The following is a 25,108-nucleotide window of genomic DNA, read 5'->3' as shown; positions in this document are numbered from 1 at the left end:
ACAGAAATATTTGCTATGCTTTAATGAAGGCAATATCTATAATTTAATTACTAAGCAGGGAGTATAATTTTCAAGAGTTGAAGTCATTAACTGACATAAGATTCACTTCAATGAGAAAGCAAAAGATCCTCTTAATAAGATGATTGTTACAAAAAGTGCATTGCCTTAATTCACCAGTTAGACAAAAAGGAAACATTTCAAATATGAGATACTTCATCTCTGTGAAACATATTCTAAAATTCCAAATATATAGCTTAAATGTGAATAATGCAAAGGCTTTTTAGTACACAATGTAAAATTGCATAACTTTTTTAGCATTTGTCTGAAACAGACGAAGTTAGAACAGAAAGTAGCTGATTTTAGTTAGTACTTCCTCCTTTAAAAAAATCTCCAAATATGCCAAAACATTAGCCATCTTGAGGTGGCCAAAATTTGGATGAAACAACTTTCCTTTTAAAACCCCAGCTTAGTATCACACTGTAATGTACTCATATAAAATCAAAAACCATGTTCTAGAACCTTATGTAAGAGGATAATACTGGGATCAAACAGAATCAGTATCCTTGACTTCTAGCACCAGGCTCTGTTCAACTGTAATAATCCAGGTAAGCAAGCCACTGCCTACACAGCTGGCTTGAACCCACAAGTATTTGGTTGGAAGTAGACCCCACCTCTGAACCTGTCTTTAGAAATGGGCAGTTAAGAAACTATGAAAGACCCTAATAAGAACCAAATGATTCTCATATGAAATATACTTAACTAACTTTTTCAATCAGTGACTTTTATATAAAAATCCAGTCAGCATTATTGACCCATAATAAAGGGTCCTTCCTATAGTGTGAGGAAGATTAATAAGTTGAATATGAATGAAAGTTCATTCGCAAACATTTTCTTCTTACTGGTAACATTTAAATTTATGCAGACAACACATTGTCAAGGTTCTCCATGAAAAAGCCAATGAAACGAGAAGGCAGAAAATATACAGACATTCAAACCAGAAGGTAGAGACCATTCGATCCTCTGTCCAAAAAGCAACTGGTTCTTAGAGTCTTTCTTCTGTATTAGGATGACAGGCCAAGTTCAGGGGCATTACCTTGACTATCTGAATTCCCATGGAGTCATCATCAGGATTACTCCTTTCATTGAAAGTGAAGCGCATGGTTTTGTCCCAGTCAATGGCTATACTGTGCAAATAATGATCTGCCAAGGTCAACCAAACCTAAAATATTACATAGACAAAGGAGAATGCCAAAGTAGAATATATAATTTCAACTTTATTAGAAAGTAGTTATTGCATTCAACAAGAAAATGGGAAGTGTCCCTAGACCAGCTTTTGCTCATAAGTAGAAATCTACAAGAGCTTCATGGAAATTTTTGCTTTACTGATTTGTACCATTTAGAGCCTTTCATTTACTCTTTCAATAAATATTTGTTGAGTTCCTACTATGTGTCAAGCAGCAATCCAGGCATTAGGGATACTGTTAGGAAGACAAACCAAGAAGATTTTCAAATTTTATTTCTGTTCATTAAATAACCTGTATAATCTCATAAGCTTATTTTACTTGACTCTCAATTGCTCTCCATACTTGGGCAAGAGCCATCTGGTCACTCATGGTGAATGGGGCTTTTTTTCACCATGGAGTGGCTTCTGCCTTTAAACCATCCCTCTCACACACATACACAAAACTGACAGATGGGCTCCCATAATGAATAAGTTTTTAAAAAGAGCTACTGGATATTTTTACTCCTTTGATTATTTTATCCAGAAAATCTGTTTCTGAAAGTTGTATTTCATAATGTCATTTTTATGAATATTTTGAGGAACCCTCCATTTTCAAATTCTAGAAATATAAAGATTAGGCTTATAAATCAATATCCTAAGCATGTATTTCAAGTTTTGGTATCTAAACATGATTTAGCAGGAATAAACATTGATTCATATATCTGGCCAGACTTCTCTCCTAACCTCAGAAGCATATATCCAAATGCTCACTTGATACCTTCAAATTAGATATCTAATAGGCATCTCAACCTTAACAGATCCAAAACCAATCACTTACTCCATCATCCACCCTACAGACATACACACACCTGCTCCTCCCATCTGAGTAAACAGTAATTCTACCTCCCAAACACTCAGGCCAAAATCTTGAAGTCATCTTTGACATCCCTTTTATACCTTATATTCAGTCCAACAGGAATTCATGTGAGCTCAGTCTTCGAAATATATCTAGGATCTCCATCTCCACTACCACAACCCTGATGTATCTGTTGCCTGAGCTACTGCAAGTCTCTTACTGGTCTCCCTATTTCAGCCCTTGTCTCTCATATTCTCAAGTCAGTACCCAGAGTAGCCCATTCATCATGTCACTCCCCTGCTCAAAACTTCCCAGTGCTTCCTAGCTCACACGGAGCAAAAGCCCAAGACCTGTGGTAGCCTCCCAGATTCTCCATGATCTGCCACCCCCTCAACCCACCACATTACCTCTATGACTCCCTCTCCTATTTCTTCTCCCTTTGTTCACTGTGCCCCAGCCCCGCCCCACCCCGCCCCATCCCATCTTTGCTTGAATACAACCCAGATGCGAGATGCTCCCACCTGAGGGCTGAGGGTGCTTGTGTTGGCTGTTCCCTCTGCCTGGAGTATCTCCTTCCAGGTAGTTGCATGGCTGGCTTCTCACCTCCTTCAGGGGCCTATTCGAATGTCACCTTGCTATTTAAAATTCCACCTCCTTACCCCTTTTCTCCTAAACGCTCTTTATTTCTCTCTACATTTTTATCCATGGCACTTATTACCATCTGACATACTTTATATTTTATTCATTGTAAGCTCCATGAGGACAAAAAACTTGTTTTTTTCCACTGCTCTATCCCTAGTACCTAGAACATTACTTGGCACAGAATAATCAATAATTATTTATTGCATGAATGAATAATCAAGACAGGTTTTCAAGTAACTAAACCTAGAATATATTTTTTGACATTCCAGAGGCTTTAAAGAAGGGCAGAGATGATCCTTCTGTATTCTGGCCCTATAAGTCCCCCTTACCTTTCTCCTCCATTCCTTTGGTATTCCTGTGGATAGCCTGGCAACTGCCTTGAGAGCATCGTACCACTAGGAACAAAGAAGAAATCCCAGGAGGTGATCACAGTGACCTAGATAAGCACTTTTCAATCTTTTTCCCATCTTGACATTCATAGAATGCATTGAAATTTGCACAGCACAATGGGGTAAACAGTCAAAGCTTCTTTCAGACAGAATTGATCAGTCCATGGCTATTACTGTGCCACGTCCCATCCCTTGGGCATCCTTAACACATTTGTGACCCCTTTGTAGTACACACAAAATGGCTGGTTAATAAGCCAAAATATATGTTATGGGGTTCAGAATAATAGACATTATGATACAGGTGTGAAATTTATTCACTCTAAATTTTTTTCACACATGTACCATTAATAGAAAGTGCAAAATTTGTCATCGCAAATATAAACCCAGGTCACTTGTAGCTCAAAGGCTACTTTACCCAAAATATTTTTGAAGTGACTAGTCTTCATATTCATATCAAAGAATACATTATTTCCACTTTGAGAATATATCTCAATGTGCCTGCCCTGTTGGTACCCCCAAAAGAAGAGTCTTTTCAAAACCAAAGTTACCTGCTGAAAACCATTTTGACCTAAAGATGGCTCAAGAGTGAATTTCAACTTGGTATCAACTCCTGAAAGAGAAATACATAATAGATGTTATTTTTGGAGACTATAACAAGTTACATCAAAAATACAAGTAAAAGCTTGATTCTGCTGAATCATCGCAAATTTTTTTAAAGTATGTATCTTTACTAAATTTTAGTCAATTTTGCTAAAAGGTAAGCATATTGATTCTTAAAATAGGAAAATACCCTACAGCAATAGAATGTGCCTTACTACATATGATGGTAGTTTACATAGATGCCTGGAGTACCACAAAAACAAAAACAAAAAAAATGTTACCGCAGGCTTGGAGTCACACAGTCCTCCATTCGACTTGGTTTCTAGACTGAAATAATTTATCTAACCTATCTCAGTCTCAATTCCTTTTCTTCTTTTTAAGAGACAGAGTCTCAATATATCACCCAGGCTGAAGTATAGTGGCTATTCACAGGCACAGTCATAGCACAATGCAGCCTTGGACTCCTAGGCTCAAGCAATCCTCCCATCTCAGCCTCCCGAATAGCTGGGATTATAGGCACGTGCCACCCCGCACAGCTTATTTTTGTATTTTTTGTAGAAGAGGGTTTCGTCATGTTGGTCAGGGTGGTCTGAAACTCCTGACCTCAAGCGATCCACCTGCCTCAGCCTCCTAAAGTGCTAGGATTACAGGCATGAGCCACTGCACCCAGCCCCACTTTTTAAAGGAATTATTGCTCAAAAGTTCAAGGACCAAGAAATGCCAAATATTATCAATAACATTAAATTTTACAAATTGCAAAAATCAAATGATGGCATTTTTGTTTCTAAGATTGTTGATAGCAGATTAGGTATACTGAAAACTTCTCCACAACTTCCATTTCTTAGAGGTTGGTATGAATAGGAACAATCTTCAGAATTTATGAAATAATAGTAAGTGATCAAGCAGACTGGTCTTTTTAAAAATATGTATACGTGAAGTCAAGAAGCTGGAAAGAGATGTAGCTGATTTTCACAAGCCCATGACAGTATGAAGGTGTTCTTCTTGGAACCCTGGAAGAGTACTGTAAATGCATAAGTCGGGTCCTAGATTTCCAAAGTAAGCTGCGACAGAGAATCCCAGGCATCCAATCTATGTCTTGATATTTCTTTTTAAAGCTTCAGGGCCATAACCATACTCTGCCTGGACAGATAAGTTTTTTTTCTCCGAAGGAATATTAAGTACCCCATGGATCCGCCCCTCTCTGAGATGGTTTAAACGAAGTCCTGCCCAAACGTAGAATGGTGATACAATGGCCACAGGAGTGTTTCCAGCCCAGCACACACTTTAAGGCACATTGAAACAAGACCTAGAAGTGAGGTTGCTGTCCAGACGCGAGGTGCTGAATGGAGAAGTGTATATTCATGACGTTTGCTTGATAACAAAGACCAGGAAATTCGGTCCCGCGCTGACTTATTCTTGCCGCACTACAAGGATTCCCTGTATGTCTGACCAATGTGCTCTTCTAACTTTTCTGGGGCACCTGCTGGGCATCATGCCGATTGCCTTCCCATAGTGAAACCCAGCAGGGGTTAGTTGGCCAAAACCACAACTATCCTCTCATGATCAAAAATGAGCAAGAGGATTTAACTGAAATTGATTCGCCGCCTGCATGCAAAAGCTTAAACCAGGTCACTTTCACCCCCCTTTTCTTCTAACAGAATATGGGCAGAGAAAAGGTTTATGTTTCATCTGATAATCGCGGCTATTCCGGATTCAGAAATACAAAACGTTTACTTTTAACGTGGGAAGGAGATTGAAAAAAAAAAAAAGAGGTAAAGGAAGATGGTGAAGAAAGACTACAGCCTCTGCAACTAGACACTTCCTAGGGGAGAAAAACAAAGAAACCACGAGGTTGGGAAAGGCAGAGCCGCATCCCACCCTTTGGGACTCGGCGCCTCGATTCTCCTGCGGCACTACAGCAGGTCCCCAAGGCGCTGGGGGGTGGGGACCAGAGATCGCCAACTCGCCTGGAGCCCAGCTGGTGCCACTCCAGGGAACAGGTGAGCGCCAAGCACCAGTGAGAGTACAGCCAACTCCCTCTGCGGCCACTCCTTGCCAGAAACCTCCGTGCCCAGGAGCCCGCGGTAGGGCTGGGATCTTAAAATCCCGGGGAGGGATGCCTGGTGATAGAGCAGACGCGGAGTTATGCAGCCTGGAGAAGGAGGGATGGGTAAACACAGGCTGACGGCAGGAAGGGCCTTGCCTAGCACGGCCAGGCTCGTTCCCGGACCTCACCTATGAAAAGGATCTCCTGCTGCTCCCCACCCACACTCACAAATTACAGGCTCCAGTTCAAGCTGACCCCGGCACTCACGCTGAAGGGACGCTTGGGAAAATAACACCCAATTTTGCCTTTGCAGTCACTGCCTTCCCCTTCCGACCTCCAGTGTCAAACCTGTGCCTCTCTCCGCCCCCACCTCTCGCAAGGTCTGGCTTCCTGTGAGCCTGGAACACAATAGGTGGTGCGGCCTCTGATGGCCCGGGCAGCCACCCGCACTTCCCCGCCACGCGGAGAAGGCCGAGCGCATAGGCCGCAGGGTGGGGGTCCGCGGGCAGTGGGTGGAAAAAGAGGGTTCTCCGTGCCTGGGGAGGCCGCTGCCCCGCCCAGGCCCCCATCTGCCCTCTGCCCTTCCAGACCGATTGCGCCCTGCAGGTGCCAACGCAGTGCCCAGCACTGGGTGGCAAGCGGACTCTCCCCGGTGCTCCCCGGCCTAGACGGAGTCAGGCTAAGACAGAAGCGCAGGCAGCCCCAGCGCTACTTTCCAGCGCCCCATCTGCAGCCCTGGGTCCTCACCCGGCTCCAGGGTGCAGAGCAGCCGGGGCGCGGTCCGGGAAATGCAGCTGCGCTTCTTGAGCACATTGCTCAGTATGGTGCCCACGCCGCCGCCCTGCCGCTTCAGGCATCTCCCCCCGCGCCTCAGAGACCCGGTCAGCTTGTCCTGCCGCATCCGGGAGCGCCCCAGGCTCTGGCGCGGCCACCGTCCGTCTCGGTCCCCGCTGCCTCACCGGCTGAGCGGCTGCGCTCGCGGAGCTGGGTGAGTGTCCGCGGCTGACCGGCCCTTGGGAGCAGGGAGCGCACAGCCGATGCTGGAGGGTCACGGGGACTTGCGGGGCACCGCGGGAGCCGCCGAGCACAGGGAAGCCGCCGGCATCTGCAGTGCGGAGCCTGCAAGGCTGAGGCAGGAGATCGCTCAAGGCGGGGAGGGCGGGAGCGAGTGAGCGAAAGAGCGAGCACGCGGGAGACGGAGGCGGCGCGCCCGCCCCCAATCCCGGCACCGCCGTGCGCAGGCGGGGCGGCCCCAGCTCCCCCGCGCCCAGGAGCGCCAGAGACAGGGGGCCGGTGGGCGAGCAACTGCATTCGGGGACCAAAAGCAGAACAGAGATGTCCGCGCTTCTCCCAAGATCTGGGAGGGAACAGAGAGAGCACCAAGGAGCGTCACTCTCAGGGGCAGAACACCCGCGAAGGCAAGTGTCCTCTCCCTCCTCCGAGCAGCCTCAGAAGGGACGGTGACCCAACCACAGGCAGCGAGGCACATGCCTCAGCCCGAAATGCGTTGAATTATTTCCTGGCAGATTAGAGGCGCGGAGAAAATGAAGAAAAAACATGATTGTTTCTTTTAGAAAAATGGGCTTCCAGAAAAAAGTGTTCCCATTTCAAGCAGTATTAAAAAGTAATAGTTCCTCATCTCTCCAGCCAGACTTCAGTAGTTCTGAACTACTGCCCATCATTATGGTTTAAAAAAAAAAAAAAAAAAAAAGTCATTCTCAAACAGTAATATTCACCAATGGAATATTTACCATTAAAATGGATGAAAGAAAGGGTGTGGGGGGGAGATATAAAAGTATTTGTGTTTGCTAATATTTATAAAAAGAAACATTAGATGGATAAACCAAAAAACAAATTAGAAACTTGTATGGGAGAAGGAACATCGTGGAGGAGACAAGAACGGAAAACTGAGTCCTCCCTTGATGTGCCTTCTGCAGTTTTGGCTCTGGAATAACATAATATTAACAAATTAAATTTTTTTTTAAAACACCCAGGATGATGGAGCAGCATGCCTATAGTCCCAGCTACTTGGCAGGCTGAGGTGGGAAAATTGCTTAGGCCCAAGAGTTTAAGGCCAGCTTGGGCAACACAGTGAGACCCCCATCTCTTAAAAAAAAATAAAAATAAAAATAAATTTTGAAAACACATAAAATAGTCCAGTTACAGTGGCTCACACCTGTAATCCTAGCACTTTGGGAGGTCAAGGCAGGAGGATGGCTTGAAACCAGGAGTTCAAAGCTGCAGTGAGCTATGATTGCACCCCTGCATTCTAGCCTGAGCAACAGACCTAGTCCCTGACTATAAATGAATAAAGTATTTTTAAATTGTAAAAGAAAACTCTAACAATTGAAAATTAATGGAAACAAATCAATCTAATGGACTATCCCACTGATAGCATAAGAACACAGAAAAAAATAATTCTCTCTCTTAAGTTGACATAGAATACACTACTATGACTGTACATCAACAGTGGTACATATTCCCAGAGCAAATAAAACTGCAAAGAAATTTTACATTTCATTCAGTAGTATTCTTATTAATAATATTCATATTTCTTAAATTCTTAAATCAACTACAGGATAAAGCAAATAAATAATTATGCTAATATCAAATGGAGCCAAGATGTTTTCAGTGTAACAGAAAATATAAGTGTACAACCAAAGTAATTAAGTTTTCTTTAAAATATTACAATAATATATTTACATGGGAAACACTAGTATGAACTCATTTTTTTTTCTTTTCAAAAAATATATATACAGCCATTGACTAGGTTTAGAAGTAAGGACAACTCAGCAGCAATGAACACTCCCAGCACCCAGGTTATGGTCTCTAAAAACCATTCCCCACTCAAAGGAACTAAGGCTCCTTTGAGGAGTGACTGATTCCAGGTTTGGGTCAGAAAAAGTACAAGATGACCCTGAAACATTTTGATGACCTCAAAAAGACAGGAAATGTTTCACAATTAATGGGGTCAAGTCAAAAGGACACAAGACTCACATAAATAGGCTCCTTCCTATTGGCCGAAAATGAAACAATTTGAACTTGAAAAACAATGGCTGAGCCTGGACAACATGGCGAAACCCCATCTCTACAAAAAAAAAAAAGCTACAAAAATTAGCTGGGCATGATGGCACACACCTGTAGTCCCAGCTACTCAGGTGGCTGAGGTGGGAGGATCACCTGAGGCCAGGGAAGTCAAGGCTGCAATGAGCCATTATCACACCACTGCACTCCAGCCTGGGTAACAGTGAGACCCTGCCTCAGAAATAAAAACAAAAACAAAAAACAATTGCTGGGTCAGGCTCAGGTCTGTAATCCCAGTGATTTGGGAGGCCAAGGTGGGACAATCACTTGAGGCCAGTAGTTCAAGACAAGTCCGAGCAAAATAGCAAGACCCTGTTTCTGCAAAAATAAAATAATTTAGCCAGGTGTGGTAATGTGTGCCTATAGTCCTAGCTACTTGAGAGGCTAAGGCAGGAGGATCGCTTGAACCCAGGAATTCAAGGTTACAGTTAGCTATGATGGGCCACTGCACTCCAGCCTGGGTGACAGAGCAAGACCCTATATCAAAAGAAAAAAAAATGCTGCTATTGATTGTAAACAATATTGAATATCTTTAAATGCCTTCATAAAGATAGCCTAAACAAGCCAGAAAAAGGTGGCATTCTTATGACTCTTCTCAGAATTTGAGGACAATGTGAGAAATGGTGCAACCCTAAGAATGAGCTGTGTAAGAATCTGTTAAAAATGAGATGAGCCATCTGCAAAAGTAAAGCAGGCTAATAAAGGACATGCAAGCTATTCAGTTGTAGCTGCCTGGCAGAGGTAAAGATGCTTTCAAAAGGGCAGTACTCTTTGAAAAGGCATCACTTTAGAAAATGAAATCATTGTTTAACCTGGTCATAACTAATTGTTTGGCTTAGATTTCCCAACCTTTTGCTGCGAGCTCCGGTACAGAAATTTATTCTCCATCAACCATCAACTTTTTACAGTTTTGGTACATGTTTGTATCCTTCAGCTTTCTATTAATTTTAATAAGACACTCATTGGTTGTTGCAGCCTATCTCAGCTGTACTGAGAACCATAGCAAGAGGTCTGATGCTTCCCTTTGACCAGTTTTTTAGAGGGTACAATATATCCTGGGGCTGAAGATGGTGATGAATACCCAAAGGCAAAGAGAAGGAACTGGCAGGAGAGGGAAAATCCAGGAGGACAAGTTGGTAACTGCATGCACAGTCTCGTCTTCCAGACCTCTCACATACTCAAACCTTAGAGGGTTTTGTGTTCTATTTTAACAAGAGAGGCTATTCATGCTCAGTTTCCATCACTAGGCAAGCCAAGAAAACAAGCAATCAGCTCTGCTCTACAACACTGTCTCTGGAGTGGAGAGGAGGACATTGTGCCCCTAGGGCTGTGACACATGCCACTCAGACCATCCAACTCCCTTTGGCTGTGACATCATGCTCACCAAGCAAACTTTGGATTGTCATTTGATTTCCCATATAGACTCTGCTGCAGTCCAGAGAATATACTGACCAGTTAATAGCAGTCAATACCCCTGAGTTCACTCAGCAGTCAGTAACCTGAAGATACCAAATTTCCAGACTGCCAAAGCTGACATCTAGACTCTAGGCTGTCAACGCACCCAAGTGTCATGACTGATAAAAAGACCTCTCTTTAGATTCTTCTTTAGTTATAATATTTTTCTTACTAGTAGTGACAGAAGCGTGTTTGCTTGCAAAAGGAACATTCAATTTCACCTCTTTTAGATCTAGTACAAGGAAAATCTAACTCTGTTTTTAAAATAAAATTTAAGAGTTTCTGCTATGATGGCAATAAGTAGCAAAGGAATTAGACAATATTATTTTGTTTACATTGAAGAGGAAAGTCAGGACTGCCAACTTTTATAGCAAACAGGTAATTAAATGAGCACTAAAACACAATACTCTAAAAGCAGCCATGGCCCAAGCCTAGTATTATGTTGATTGTGTGACTCACAGTTTCTTATTTCATGTCCAGAATAGTTTTCCAAACGTGAAAGATGTCATCTAAAGTCAACTTACAGAGAACTCAAGCCAGCATGGACTTTGCCAGAGAATCTCAGGAGCCAGGCCAATTTATCATCATTCTTTACTAATCAAGCAATTTTTACCAATCAAATAATAGTGAATTCACATTTGGGCAAATTATACACTGTCACAGTCTAGAATGGTTATGACTTATGCTGAATTTAGGGGAAGGAAGGCTCAATGAACACTTCACACTGGATGAGATAATGTTATTTGGATTGCTAAAGAAAATGAAAGCTTTGAGGAAATGCCCCCCAAATGTCTCAGAGCTAATAACCTGAGGACATCCCCCACAGATGTGAGCACCCAGGCTGAAACAAAAAAGTATGGACCATTCGCCATACCCTGCATCTTCAGGCCTACGTGCTGGGAATGAGGTTTCCTTGAGAGCGAATTTTTCCTTTAATGGGAGAAGGGGGAAGAAGTCAGTAAGAAAAGAAAGCCCAACACAAGGAATTAAAAACTACATCCCAAGGGGCTTCCAGAATGGGAAGTGGGTCTGAGGCTTGTGATTTCCTAATGCTGCTATTTTTTGTTTAACAGTAAAGTCTGAAAGTAAAAAGGGCCTACGTGCTTATCTTCAGGAACTGACAATTACCAAGAGAAAAGGCCCTGGAAGCCTGCTGTGAGGAGAGAGAGACCACAGGGAGCCAGCCTGCTCTGGGGAAGTGGGCCTGGAACTCATCTGTACAGCTGTGGAGTTCCCTGGCAGGTGCTGATGAGCACACAAGCTGAGCATCAGAGGAGATCTCATCAGACCACCAGATCTAGTGGTGTCTCCCATTTGGCAGGAGATGGGGACATTTTGCACCTGTGATAATAAAAAGAGTGGGGGTCTGGTGGCATAAAAGCCACTCTTCCTCCTCTCTCATCACACAATTTTTTTAACATGTGTGAACGGCTCCTGAATAGTGAAAGTGGTGTCTCCTAAACAGACAAGATCTGTGGCCACTTCCATAAGAAGTTAACACTTTCCTCAGACCTACTAAAAGTAGAGACTTAACAAGTAGTTCCTTCAAGGCCAACTGCAGTGGCTCACGCCTATAATCTCAGCACTTCAGGAGGCTGACCAGCCTGGCCAACATGGTGAAACATTGTCTCTACTAAAAATTCAAAAATTAGCTGGGTGTGGCAGCACACACCTGTAATCCCAGCTACTTGGGAGGCTGAGGCAGGAGACTCACTTGAACCTGGGAGGCAGAGCTTGCAGTGAGCGGAGATCATGCCATTGCACTGCAGCCTGGGTGACAGAGTGAGACTCCATCTCAAAAAAAAAAAAAAAAAATGTAGTTCCTTCAACTCATTATCCAAGACAGAGTCCACACACTATGAGCACCGTAACAGTTTCTCCCTCATGACAGAGATGCAGGGGCAGGGCAGCAGGAGGAAACTGAGGGGGAAGAAAAAAACTGTAAAATTATTTGACAGATCACATTACCTACATGGGACATTTTCTATTTATATGATTTTCTTATCTTAGTCATAAAAATAATTTCTCTATTTAAATACAGGCATCCTTTAAGACAATCAGGTATAGCTTTTGTATCCTGTTAATTTTAGAGAAAGGACTCTGTCAAGCATGGAACAGAGAGGATTTAAAAATTCCAACACCAAATCACACTCAGAATGTCATATGGAAATGTACTTACAACTCTGCTGCCAGATCCATGTAACCTCAGATGCATAACTAACCAAAGATTTTAGAAATCATCATATTCTTTTTCTTGTCCTGGTATTTCCTGTTAAGTATTTTCTTGCTTCAAAATGACTGAAACTGACTCACTACTAATTGAGCTAGATTGACATTGACCATATAAAGACATCCTTATATTTCTTTTATTCATTCATTTATTCATGAAAAAATCATTAATCAGAGGCGGTGGGAAAGGCACTGTACTAAGAACTATGAGAGACACAATTATGAACACAGTACATACTCTACCCTCAAAGAGTTTACAGTTGGCAGAGCGCGGTGGCTCACGCCTGTAATCCCAGCACTTTGGGAGGCCGAGGCAGGCAGATCACGAGGTCAGGAGATCAAGATCATCCTGGCCAACATGGTGAAACCCCGTCTCTACTAAAAATACAAATATTAGCCTGGGGTGGTCGCACATGCCTGTAATCCCAGCTACTTGCGAGTCTGAAGCAGGAGAATTGCTTGAACCAGGGAGGCAGAGGTTGCAGTGAGCCAGGATTGCGCCACTACATTCCAGCCTGGTGACAGCGCGAGACTCTGTCTCAGAAAAAAAAAAAAAAAGTGACAAGGACACAAGGCCTATGTGAAAGGTCCTTTAAAATACTATGTGAATAACTGGAGAGATACCATTCTTGCTACATCTTAAGTATTAAATATATGGCAATGTTCTCCCAGAGCTCCATTTCATTGAGCTATTAAATTTCACCTGAAAACAGGCCAAGGACAAAGTTCATGTATGCTCTTCTTACAGTTGTGGTATTCAGCTCTTTAGTTCCACATCAGGAATACAACTGGAAGATTCACACTCATCACTGCAGAAGACGAAATAACTGTTTAACCTGGTCATGATGAACCATTTATCTGGGATTCCCCAACCTTACACCAAGCCATTCTAAGATTGTGTTTGTTTGTTTGTCTGTTTGTTTTTTGACAGAGTCTCGCTCTGTTGCCCAGGCTGGAGTACAGTGGTGGGATCTTGGCTCACTGCAACCTCCACCTCCTGGGTTCAAGTGATTCTCATGCCTCACCCTCTTGAGTAGCTAGGATTACAGGTGCACACCACCATGCCTGGCTAATTTTTGTATTTTTAGTAGAGATGGGGTTTCACTATGTTAGCCAGGCTGGTCTCTAACTCTTGACCTCAAATGATGCGCCCACCTCGGCCTCCCAAAGTGCTGGGATTACAGGCATGAGCCATGTGCCAGGCCCTAAGATTCTTTTGACCCTGTTGAGGAGAGGTGCGAAAGGAAAAGTTTCTCATATCTATTGAGGTAGATTTGTTTGACTTAGAAATGTATCTCTAGACAGGAGAAGGGTGATGTCCTTGAATGTAATATGCTTAATTTTGGTGATGAGAAGAGAGAAGTACCAGGAACAGGAGAGAGATTAGAATTAACAATAATGTTGGTTTGACAGGTCTGGAAGCCTTTGCTCTCCAGGCTGAGTTCATTCAGAAGAAACAATGTAGAACGTGTGGGCCGATGAGGAGACGTGTGAAGGGACACAGGTGAGACCCTCCAGGAGGCAATGCGGCAGACAAAGGTTAGAATTCTCATGCCAGTACTTGCTCCCTCTGTCCTTGAGCAAGTTATTTAATGTCTGAGTTTCAGTTTCCTCATCTTTAGAATGAATGATATTTGAGTTAACGGTGAGAATTAAATGACATAATGAAAGTCACGGCACAAAGCAGGAGCTCAATACTGTCCTTTGATTAGTGTTTGTTGTTGCTGTACTAGAGGCCAAAATGGTGCTGTGAGCAGTCATCCCAGAGGTCTGTCCAGCACAGGACCCAGACCTGACCCACAGGGTGAGTCTCACTGGCCAGGATACCCCACTGAGGTCCTCGCCTCATAATCCTCTGGTGCCCTCACTCAATTGGTAGAAATTGTGAAATTAGTTTTGTGTTTGCTCCAAAGGGCTAAGTTAGAACTGCTAAGTGGGAGCTATGGTGAGGCAGATGTCAGCAAAATTTCAGAATGCTGTGTTGGGCATGGTGGCTGACACCTGTAGTCCCAGCTACTCAGGGGGCTGAGGCAGGAGGATCACTTGAGAGCCTATGATTTCAAGGTTGCAGTGTGCCCTGATCACACTACTGTACTCCAGCCTTGGTGACAGATCAACATCCTGAGAAAAGAAAGAAAGAAGAAATGAAGGAAGGAAAGGAAGGAAGGGAGGGAGAGAGGAAGGGAGGGAGGGAGGGAGAGAGGGAGGGAGGGGAAAAGAAAAGAAAAGAGAAAAGAGGACAGGAGAGGAGAGAATAGGAGAGAAGAGAAAGAGAAAAGAAACGAAAAAAAGAATGCTGTGACTGTAATATAACATCCAGCCTCAGGAGATCATAAATGTCCTCTCCTTTGGCATTCTCAGGCAAAGGCTGCAAGCCCAGCAGTCGGGGATGCTGTGAAAGGACATTTAAAATGAGGTGAGGCCGGACTAGCAATACAAGTAGAGCAGCTTCCAACCCTAGTATTCTCTGAGACCAATTTAACTGATATTCAGACAGTCTTATTACTCTATTAGAATTCCTCAATCCAGCATAAATGTTGGCCAATGGCAATGCTTGGACAATACAGTTTGAGTTGCTGTGTTTTCAGATAAACTGAAATTTAAACAAAGAAATCCTTTTGCTGTCAGTCCTCATTAAGAATATTTCTACAAGGTATTACACGCTCTTGACTTAAAAAGAGTATTCTGGGCCCAGATGCCGGGTCTCATGCCTGTAATCCCAGCACTTTGGGAGGCCAAGGCAGGCAGATCACCTGAAGTCAGGAGTTCGAGACCAGCCTGGCCAACATGGTGAACCCCCATCTCTACTAAAAATACAAAAATTAGCCAGGCGTGGTGGTGCATGCCTATAATCCCTGCTACTTGGGAGGCTGAGGCACAGGAATCACTTGAACCAGGAGACGGAGGTTGCAGCAAGCCAAGATAGCACCGCTGCACTCCAGCCTGAGCAGCAGAGCAAGACTTCATCTCAAAAAAAAAAAAAAGAAGAGTATTCTGAACAAATCAAATTTTCATGTATTTATTACTAATCTTAACCTCAGCAACATGACAAAACGCTGTCTCTACAAAATCTACCAAAAAAATTGGCCAGGCGTGGTGGCACATGGCTACAGTACCAGCTACTTGGGAGGATCACCTGAGCCCAGGAGGTCGAGGCTGCAGTGAGCCATGATCACGTCACCACACTGCAGCCTTGGTGACAGAGTAAGACTCTGTCTCAAAAAAGAAAAAAAAAAGAATCTTACATTATCTTTACATCATTACTCTCATTGTTTAAGAGTCCAGGACAAGTATTATAAGTTCATGTAATAGCCGGGCGTGGTGGCTCAAGCCTGTAATCCCAGCACTTTGGGAGGCCGAAATGGGCGGATCACGAGGTCAGGAGTTCAAGACCATCCTGGTTAACACAGTGAAACCCCGTCTCTACTAAAAAATACAAAAAGCTAGCCAGGCGAGGTGGCGGGCGCCTGTAGTCCCAGCTACTCGGGAGGCTGAGGCAGCAGAATGGCGTAAACCCGGGAGGCGGAGCTTGCAGTGAGCTGAGATCAGGCCACCGCACTCCAGCCCGGGCGACAGGCGAGACTCCGTCTCAGGAAAAAAAAAAAAGTTCATGTAATAAAGCTGAACCCAAGTCATCATCTGAAATATGAAAGTTAAAAAAATATATTTATGCATGATTGTATATATGCATATAATACTAAATGCTTTATGAGTTTTTTCATGAATTTATTTCCTCATGGTTTCTCTACGGATACATTTGTCATATTCCAATGCAATGAGGTGCTGCTACAGTAGTCTTACTTTGCGATAAATTTAACGTTTAATTTTAAAAATGAAAGCAGAGTCTCAGGATTCTTCACAGAACCTCCCTTTGAAAACGTCTTTTTTAATAGCTAAACTTCATAATTCCTGCTTTCACATATACTTTTCTGTTATTGCTTTTTCTAGAAACACCATTAAGTAGCTGGGAATTTTATTTCTTCAAATGAAACTTATGTTCAAGGCAGTTCAGAGAACCAGAAAGAAAAAAATGTGAGCCAACAAGTCATACTAAGCAGGTTAACTCCCATGAGTAAAACTAAGATCTGTGTAAAGAGAATTGGCATCGTATTTCAAAAGTCAGTACTAAAAAATTTACTCAAAAGAAACATTTAACAGAATTATCTAATGTTTTCCCTTACTGTGTTCTAAAGATAAAGGTTAACAGAACATTCAGCTGTGGTTGAATTATAGAGGAGTGAACGTAAAGGGATTTCAAATCACGTCAGCATCTACATGAAAAGGAACGCACATGTCTCCTGAATTACACAGGTGACAGATATTCGGGGATAAGAGGAATTTAACGGTATGTCAGTCACTATAGGCCTCAGCATTTCAAAAGGCAGCATATCTGGTAATTTACATTCACTTTAATCTTCACCATCATAAATATATAAGAATCTACCAGTAATAGTGGGCCCTGGTAATGGTCAAATTTATGTCTTGTTTTTGAAAGTCAATCTCAAGTTTTGGTAGTAGAGAAAAACTCCTAAGGAAGCAGACAGCTCTTAATAAATACACTTTCTATGTTCTCCTTCTCTTTTAGAAACAGCATAAGCGTGGCCTATTATACTCACGTACTTAATATAGCAGCGCCAGCACTGTTAATTACCACCGTCTTTAGTCCGTGCTTACAACAGAGTGTCACTTGGCAGTGCATCAGTATGGCCCAGTGCCAGCATCAATCAGATATGCAAGCTCCTCAGGAGGCCACATTCTATCTTTTTAAAAAATTACCTCTAGTTTCACTACATTTTAAACCTTCCTGATACTTGAAAACTAAGTATCCACGGTGTGTTTTTTAAAAATTGAAAGTAGTTTTTTAGCACATGACCTGACACGAACTAGGCTCTCAGTAAATTTTTTTTTAATTTTATCTATGGCACATGAAGAACATCAGATTGGGATCCTGCTGATTTGACATTTAGAAATGGTACCTTCCTGGCCAGGCTTGGTGGTTCATACCTGTAATCTCAGTACTTTGGGAGGCTGAGGCAGGTAGATCTCTTGAGACCAGGAGTTTAAGACCAGCCTAGCCAACATGGCACAACCCCATCTCTACTAGAAATACTAAAGTTAGCCAGGCGTGGTAGCACTCGCCTGTAATCCCAGGCACTCAGGTGGCTGAGGCACGACTATCACTTGAACCCAGGAGGTGGAAGTTGCAGTGGACCAAGATCACACCACCTCACTCCAGCCTGGGTGACAGAGCCAGACCCTATCTCAAAAAAAAAAAAAAAAAAAAGAGTACCTTCTTTAACACCTGTATTCCAGATGGTACACTTCTCCATACTCCCACACCTGATTCATCCACGCCCTTGTATTATTCATAGGCAGTCTCTTTCCTCTCAATACATCATAAACTCCTGTGAACATAGGAACTAAGTCTTACTCATTGTTGTATCTCTCTCCTCCCCTGCCTGCAGCTAGCATGGGACTCTGTACACATTTGACAGTCAGCATGAACTTTAAAAAGACAGAAAATCATGAGCTCATCATGTCAAGAAGGAAGCCATACCAACCCACTCATTAGAAAAGGACTTTTTATCCAACTACAAGAGAAATTAGTAGATGTATTTACAAATGGTTATTTTGACTAAGATTTACATCACGTAATAAAACATTCAAACACTATTCTTAGTCTCCCTGACAAGTTTCCAAAATATGTGATGCTCAAATGTCACATGTTTGCTCTACTCATCAGGTGAAAATGCTCTTGAAATTCTAGATATAATGGCAGTCAACATAGAATAGTAGTTAAAATGTACAGCTGCGTGGATTTGAAACCTGGCTCCCACAGTCAGTGGCTATGTAAACCTGGGTAAGTTCATTGTCTCAGTTTGCTCACCCAGAAAATGGGACAGCAAAAGTACCTAACTCATAGGGATTTTCTGTTGTTGTTGTTGTTGTTGTTGTTGTTTTTGAGACGGACTCTTGCTCTGTCACTCAGGCTGGAGTGCAGTGGCACGATCTCAGCTCACTGCAACCTCTACCTCCCAGGTTCAAGCAATTCTCTTGCCTCAGCCTCCCAAGTAGCTGGGACTACAGACATGCACCACCACTCCCGGCTAGTTTTTGTATTTTTAGTAGAGACTGGGTTTCACCATGTTGGCCAGGCTAGTCTCAAATTCCTGGGCTCAAGTGATCTGCCCGCTTCGGCCTCCCAAAGTGCTGGGATTACAGACCTGAACCACCATGTCCAACCCTACAATATTTTTAAGGACATTTAAACCTACCTTACAACATTTGTCATAGATTACCAACAATGCCACCAGGTCACCCAAGTTTCTTTGCTCTTTGATTTTGTTACCACCCAATATGACCTAGAAATTTAATGCAAGATCACTCCAGGAAGCCCATAAAAAGAATGTTTGTTTAAATTGACAAATTGCTCCCATATTTCATCATCTTGACTTTTTTTTAACATGTTACTTGAGAAGAATGAGCTACAATGCAGACAAGCCAACCCTTTCCTGCTCTTCATAAATTAATAAAGCCCCAGCATTAATTACTCAGTAGCCACTGGCTTTGCAAGATCACTGCAAACCAAAAAGAAAAATCCATCTCTCATAGCAGAGTTTAAGTAAGCAATTTTCTTCTCACTTGCTCTATTCCTCCAACATCATAGCTTTTTAAATAATGCATGCAATTTTCTAAAATTTGGTTCAACCATTTTTTTAAAAAGTTTACCAAGTGCAGTCCATCATTTATGAAAAAGGTCTGGTCTTGAATACATTCTCATTATTTGCAATATAAATAGGTTTTACAAAGTATTCTACATTCCTACATATATTAACACCAATTCTTCCAGTTGTGGCTTACAAATATATCGTAGAAGGAGAAATAGCTTGTCCAAAAACAATTGTTTTTATAAGTTTGTTGATTTACCAGGACTATATTTTCCAATGGAAATGCACAAATATAGAAGGAGGATTAACAATAACAACAACTACTGCCATGTACCAATTGTTTACTGTGGATCAGACACTGAGAAAGATGCTTTATTTTATCTTGTTTAGCCCAACAAAGTATATATTATTTCCCAAGAAACAAGAAGCAAAAGGGGAGTCTATGCATATATCAACAGGGTAATTTTTTGCTAGGCATAGGAAAAAAACAACTAAAGGAAAATATAGTCATGTAAATATAAGTAGATAATTCTGGGTAGTAAAAAATTCTGAGTAGTAAAAAATTATTCTATTTTTCCTTGTACTTTTCTAATTTTTTTATTCTGGAAGGAAAGAAAAAAGAATGAACAAATGAATGAACAAACTGACCAGGAGGTTAAATAACTTTCCCAAGGTCGTGCAATTACTAAGTGGTGAAGTTGAGATTTGAACCCAGGTCTGTCTCACTTGAAAGCCATACTCTATCTACTAAGTTAATAAAATATAATCAGGTATTTTGTATCTTAGCAGAATCAAAACATTTTGGAAGTTCTGAAAGTAGACTTGTTCACAGCCCCCATTTATGTCACCAACTGAACGAAATGTCCATCATTTCCAAAAACTCCTCTTCCATTATTTAACTACTGGTACAAACAAGGTACTGGTAGAAATAGCAAAGCAGCAGCAACAACAAGGTCAGCCTAGCACTGCCAGTTAACAAAAAAATATCAAGATAACAGAACAAACAAGTGAAGTTCTCAGGTGAGAACTACAAATACTGGCGCTATCTGATACGACGCCATGGTTGGACATACAGGAGTCAATTAGGGCACACAGTGGGATGGGGCTTGGTGAGCACCTCACAGAGCACTCCTTTCTGCATCAACCCACCCTGTAACCCACCTGGGAGAAATCTGAGCCCCTTGATGTTTCCTTAGAAACTGCAGACATAGTTTGTCCTGAAAATTAATTTGCCAAATGTGAGAAAGGAAACAGGAAGCTGGTTAGCTGAAAAAGCAACAAACTGAAGATCCTCTTCATAGAGAAAAAATGTTCAATGATGCAGACTCAGTATAATTGGCCTTGAATAATTTTTGTGCCATTGTTGTGTTCCCTCCCATGCAGGGAGCAGCTGTCATCATCACTATCTGTGTTAAGATAACTTTTGAGATGATTCTAACAAAATTGTCTGAAGACTTTTTAAAAATGCTTTAAAAATCTTGCACTATATTACACTTACTCATTAAATCTCATAAAAATCTCATTAACTACTTACTGATGTTGACATTTTGATAGAGTGAGTCAATATTTCAGATGTTCCCTTGCCATATGTCAAAGACTTGCATTACAAAATTTGGTATACAACTTGATTCCAAATGAACTTTGTTCAAAGAGAAATGTTGAGAATGCCTCCTCTATCCTGCCTGATGCTATCCAGGTGAGTTAGAATGACACAGAGTGAAGCTACTAGGCAGCAAATTTATCTATGGCTGACTCCTCCATGAGGGAAAAACGGGATTAGGCCAGTGATGTGAGTTTACCTTCTAGGCTCTGGGGCTTCTGGCTTCCTAACAGTAAGGATGGCTGAGCAACAGAATAGATTAGTAGAGCCTAGAGGAAAAGATTATCAGGAGGAATTTCCAGGAGAAGAAAGTCAAAGGCCATTTAAGAACAATAATTGTCTAGGATTTGATTCAGTAGTTAGCCATTGCCTATTTTCTTTCACGTTACAGCTTCTCTCCATGTTACACTGAAGCCTTCTGTAAACTGTTACATAGCATTAGGTCAGTAGTACTTTGGGGTTTTGTTTTGCTTTGTTTTTTGAGATGGAGTCTCGCTCTGTTGCCCAGGCTGGAATGCAGTGGCACCATCTTGGCTCACTGCAGCCTTTGGCTCCCAGGTTCACGTGATTATCCCGCCTCAACCTCCTGAGTAGCTGGGATTACAGGTGCCCATCACCATGCCCGGCTAATTTTTGTATTTTAGTAGAGACGGAGTTTTGCCATGTTGGCCAGGATGGCCTCAAATTCTTGACCTTAGGTGATCCTCCCAAAGTGCTAGGATTACAGTGTGAGTCACGAGAAGATGATGGGGGAGGAACAGAGTAGAGCAAAGAAATGAGGCAAAAAGATGGTGCTGTAAGAACAGAGAAAACATGGAGAAGGAGAATGGCCCAACATAGACCACATATGAAGCAAATCTCTCCCCCATCAATATGGGCTGTTGGAAGTGGGAGCTATATTTTGCTACTGGTTGTCTCAAATACCAAAGGTCACTTTTCATTTCTCTGAGCCCTTGAGATCACAGGAGATGGAGCAGGGTGGAGGGAGAGCCATACGGACAAGGGGTAAAAAAGGAGGGCTTCATCAACTGAGCATGGGAAGGTTGCTGTCAGCTGCTAAAGTGGAGATAAAGCTACTTTTGATGGAGACGAAGAGGAGGAAATAGCGAAGAAGAAAGGGGGAAGGGAACACATTCTGCCAAAGATCCCAAACTCTACGAGGTAGATAATTAAATTATAAATTATTTTTCTGGATGGTATTAATAATAAACCATCTGGGGGAAGGATGCTTTAGCTTTTGATCCATGATTAATTAGACTAGATCTGTAGCATTATTGATCCAAAGCCACAAAGAGGCAGAGCATGAATCACAGATGCAGAGGGAAGCTGGAGAAAGTTTTAAGAAAAACAAATCAAGATGAAAGCCAGAATGAGTGAAACAGGCCAGAAGGCAGATAGCTCCAGAAAAATGTTTCAGAATGCAAGCTGTAAAGAATTCAGGTTACTAACTACTGGGTGTCTACCCAGAGGAAAAGAGGTCATTATATGAAAAGGACACTTGCACACGCATGTTTATAGCAGCACAATTTACAATTGCAAAAATATGGAACCAACCTAAATGCCCATCAACCAACAAGTAGATAAACAAAAGTAACATTCCACCATGGAATATTACTCAGCCATAAAAGGAATGAAATAATGGCATTTGCAGCAACCTGGATGGAACTGGAGACCATTATTGTAAGTGAAGTAACTCAGTAATGGAAAACCAAATATCATATGTTGTTCTTTATAAAGTGGGAGCTAAGCTATGAGGATGCAAAGGCATAAGAATAATATAATGGACTTTGGGGACTGGGGGTTAGAATAGGAGGGGGCAAGGGATAAAAGACTACACATTGGGTACAGTGTACACTGTTTGGGTGACGGTATATCAAAATCTCAAAAATCACCACTAAAGAACTTATCCATGTAACCAAAACCACCTATTCCCCAAAAACTATTTAAATAAAATTCACAACAAGAATTTTGGTTATTAGAAGTATAGTTTTGTGTGGTATTGAATGGATAACACAAAGACAGATTTGCCATGTTTTAAAACACAGAGCTCTACCATGTTCATAGCAGCCAAATAGGTGGAAGCAACCCAAATGCCCACAGATGAATGAATGGATGGATGAATGGATGAACAAAATGTGGTAATACATACAATGGAATATTATTCAGCCTTAAATATCCATGTTGTAACATGGACATATTACTATATTATATAATCCATGCTACAGCATGGATGAACCTTGATGATATTATATTAAGTGAAACAAACCCATCACAAAAGGACAAATACTGAATGGGGGTTGCCAGGGGCTGGGGAGGGAGGGAATGGGGAATTACTGTTTAATAGGTACAGAGTTTCAATTTTGCAAGATGAAAAGAGTTCTGGTGATGATGAATACACAGCGTGACTGTACCTAATGTCACTGAATTGCACACTTAAAATGGTTAAGGTAGTAAAATCTCTGTTATATACATTTTACCACAATAAAAATAAGAGATACCCTTAGGAAAGCCAGAGAGATGCAAATCAGTTGACAATTTTGAGTATGTCTCTCTTATAGCAGTATCTTCCAAGGTATAGTTCATCTTATGGCAAACATTTTCGAGCACCTCCCCTGTGCAAGCAGTGTGCTAGACACAGAGCACTGAGATAGGCACGGCACAGTCCAGTGGGAGACACAGACCAGGAAACAGAGTATGGCAATGCCACGTGGCCAGGATGACCCTGGAAGTAGTCAGCACCTAATTCAGACTATGTGGTCAAAAGAACTTTCAAAAGGGATGGTGCTTCAGCTGAATCCTAAAAATAGAAGTACTATATAGACGTAGTGCAAAAGAGTACCAGGCAGAGGAAATAGCATGTGGCAAGAGAGAATGTGATAAATTGTAAGTACTGCATGTAACTCATTCTGCTTGGTTGGAGCACAGAGTGGGAAGGAGCCATCTGAAGGAGAGAGCAAAGTGGAGAGTCAAACAGCAGCCAAGTTCAAACAATGAAATTTATTTTTCTGGCTGGGCATGGTGGCTCATGCTGTTAAATCATAGCACTTTCCAAGACTGAGGTGAGGGGATCACTTGAGGCCAGCAGTTTGAGACTAGCCTGGAAGACATAGGAAGACCCCAGTTCTACAAAAAGAAAAAAAAAAAATGTAAAATTAGGCAAGGTGGCATGGGCCTGTAGTCCCAGCTACTCAGGAGGCTGGGAAGGAAGATGCCTTCCTTGAGCCCAGGAGTTCAAGGTTACAGTGAGCTATGATTATGCCACTGCATTCCAACCTAGGCAACAGAGAAAGACCCTGTCTCTAAAAAATTAAGAAATTAAATTATTTTTCTGGGTGGTAAATAAACCAGTTAGGGGAAGGATGGTTTAGCTTTTGATCCATGATTAGTTTGGTAGAAAGAATGCCACAAATGGCATATTAGGAAAACCACAGGACAGGGAGTTGAGAGCAAATACAGCACCAACTACCCATGTGACTTGAGAGTATCTTTTTTTCACTGTTGTAAAATATATACAAAGTTTACCATCTTACCCCTTTTGTGTGTACACTTCACTAGTGTTAGGCACTACTCACACTGTTGTATACCCAATCTCCAGAACTCTTTTCACCTTGCAAAAGTGAAACTTTATACACATTAAACAACAACTCTCCATTCCTCTCTGTATTGGTCCATTCTCACGCTGCTATAAAGAACTGCCCGAGACTGGGTAATTTATAAAGGAAAGAGGTTTAAATGACTCACAGTTCAGCATGGCTGCAGGGGCCTCAGGAAACTTACAATCATGGTAGAAGGGGAAGCAAACACGTCCTTCTTCACATGATGGCAGGAAGAAGCACCGAGCAAAAGGGGAAAACCCCTTATCAAGCCATCGGATCTTGTAAGAACTCACCATCATAAGAACAGCATGGGGGGAACCACTCCCATGATCCAGTCACCTCCCGCTGGGTCCCTCCCTCCACACGTGGGGATTCTGAGAACTACAATTCAAGATGAGCTTTGGGTGGGGACACAGCCAAACCATCTGACTGTCTCTCCCCAGCCCCTGGAAACCACCATTAAACTTCTGTGTCTATGAATCTGACTGCTCTAGGTAGCTCTTATGAGTGGAATCATACAGTATTTGTCCTTTTGTGACTGGCTTATCTCACTCAGCATAGTGTTCTCAAGGTTAATCCATGTCATAGCATGTGTCAGTCTCCTTCATTTCTAAAGCTGAAGAGTGTTCCACTGTATGTAGATGCTGTACCATATTTTGTTTATCCATTCATCCACTGATGTACAACTGGACTGCTTCCACCTTTTGGCTATTGTTACTA

At 42.1% G+C, this 25,108-nt stretch overlaps 1 protein-coding gene across 3 annotated transcripts in view; it reads right to left on the bottom strand.

Annotated features, from left to right (window-relative positions):
- TBC1D30 (TBC1 domain family member 30) overlaps window positions 1-25,108 on the bottom strand; it is a 110,864-nt gene that overhangs the window by 49,749 nt on the left and 36,007 nt on the right. For 2 of the 3 annotated variants that reach the window (XM_008003904.3, XM_073020915.1), the window contains 3 exons: window positions 3,658-3,719; window positions 3,050-3,115; window positions 1,094-1,219 (listed from right to left, as the gene is read on the bottom strand). In XM_008003904.3, the coding sequence (XP_008002095.2) occupies window positions 1,094-1,219; window positions 3,050-3,115; window positions 3,658-3,719 (254 nt within the window). Of the gene's footprint in view, window positions 1-1,093; window positions 1,220-3,049; window positions 3,116-3,657; window positions 3,720-6,503; window positions 7,375-25,108 lie in introns of those variants that run through there. The other variant, XM_008003905.3, reaches the window with a different exon arrangement.

The sequence above is a fragment of the Chlorocebus sabaeus genome, chromosome 11 (assembly GCF_047675955.1).
Source record: "Chlorocebus sabaeus isolate Y175 chromosome 11, mChlSab1.0.hap1, whole genome shotgun sequence".
Lineage (NCBI taxonomy): Eukaryota > Metazoa > Chordata > Mammalia > Primates > Cercopithecidae > Chlorocebus > Chlorocebus sabaeus.
This window is presented reverse-complemented; position numbering and strand designations above follow the sequence as displayed.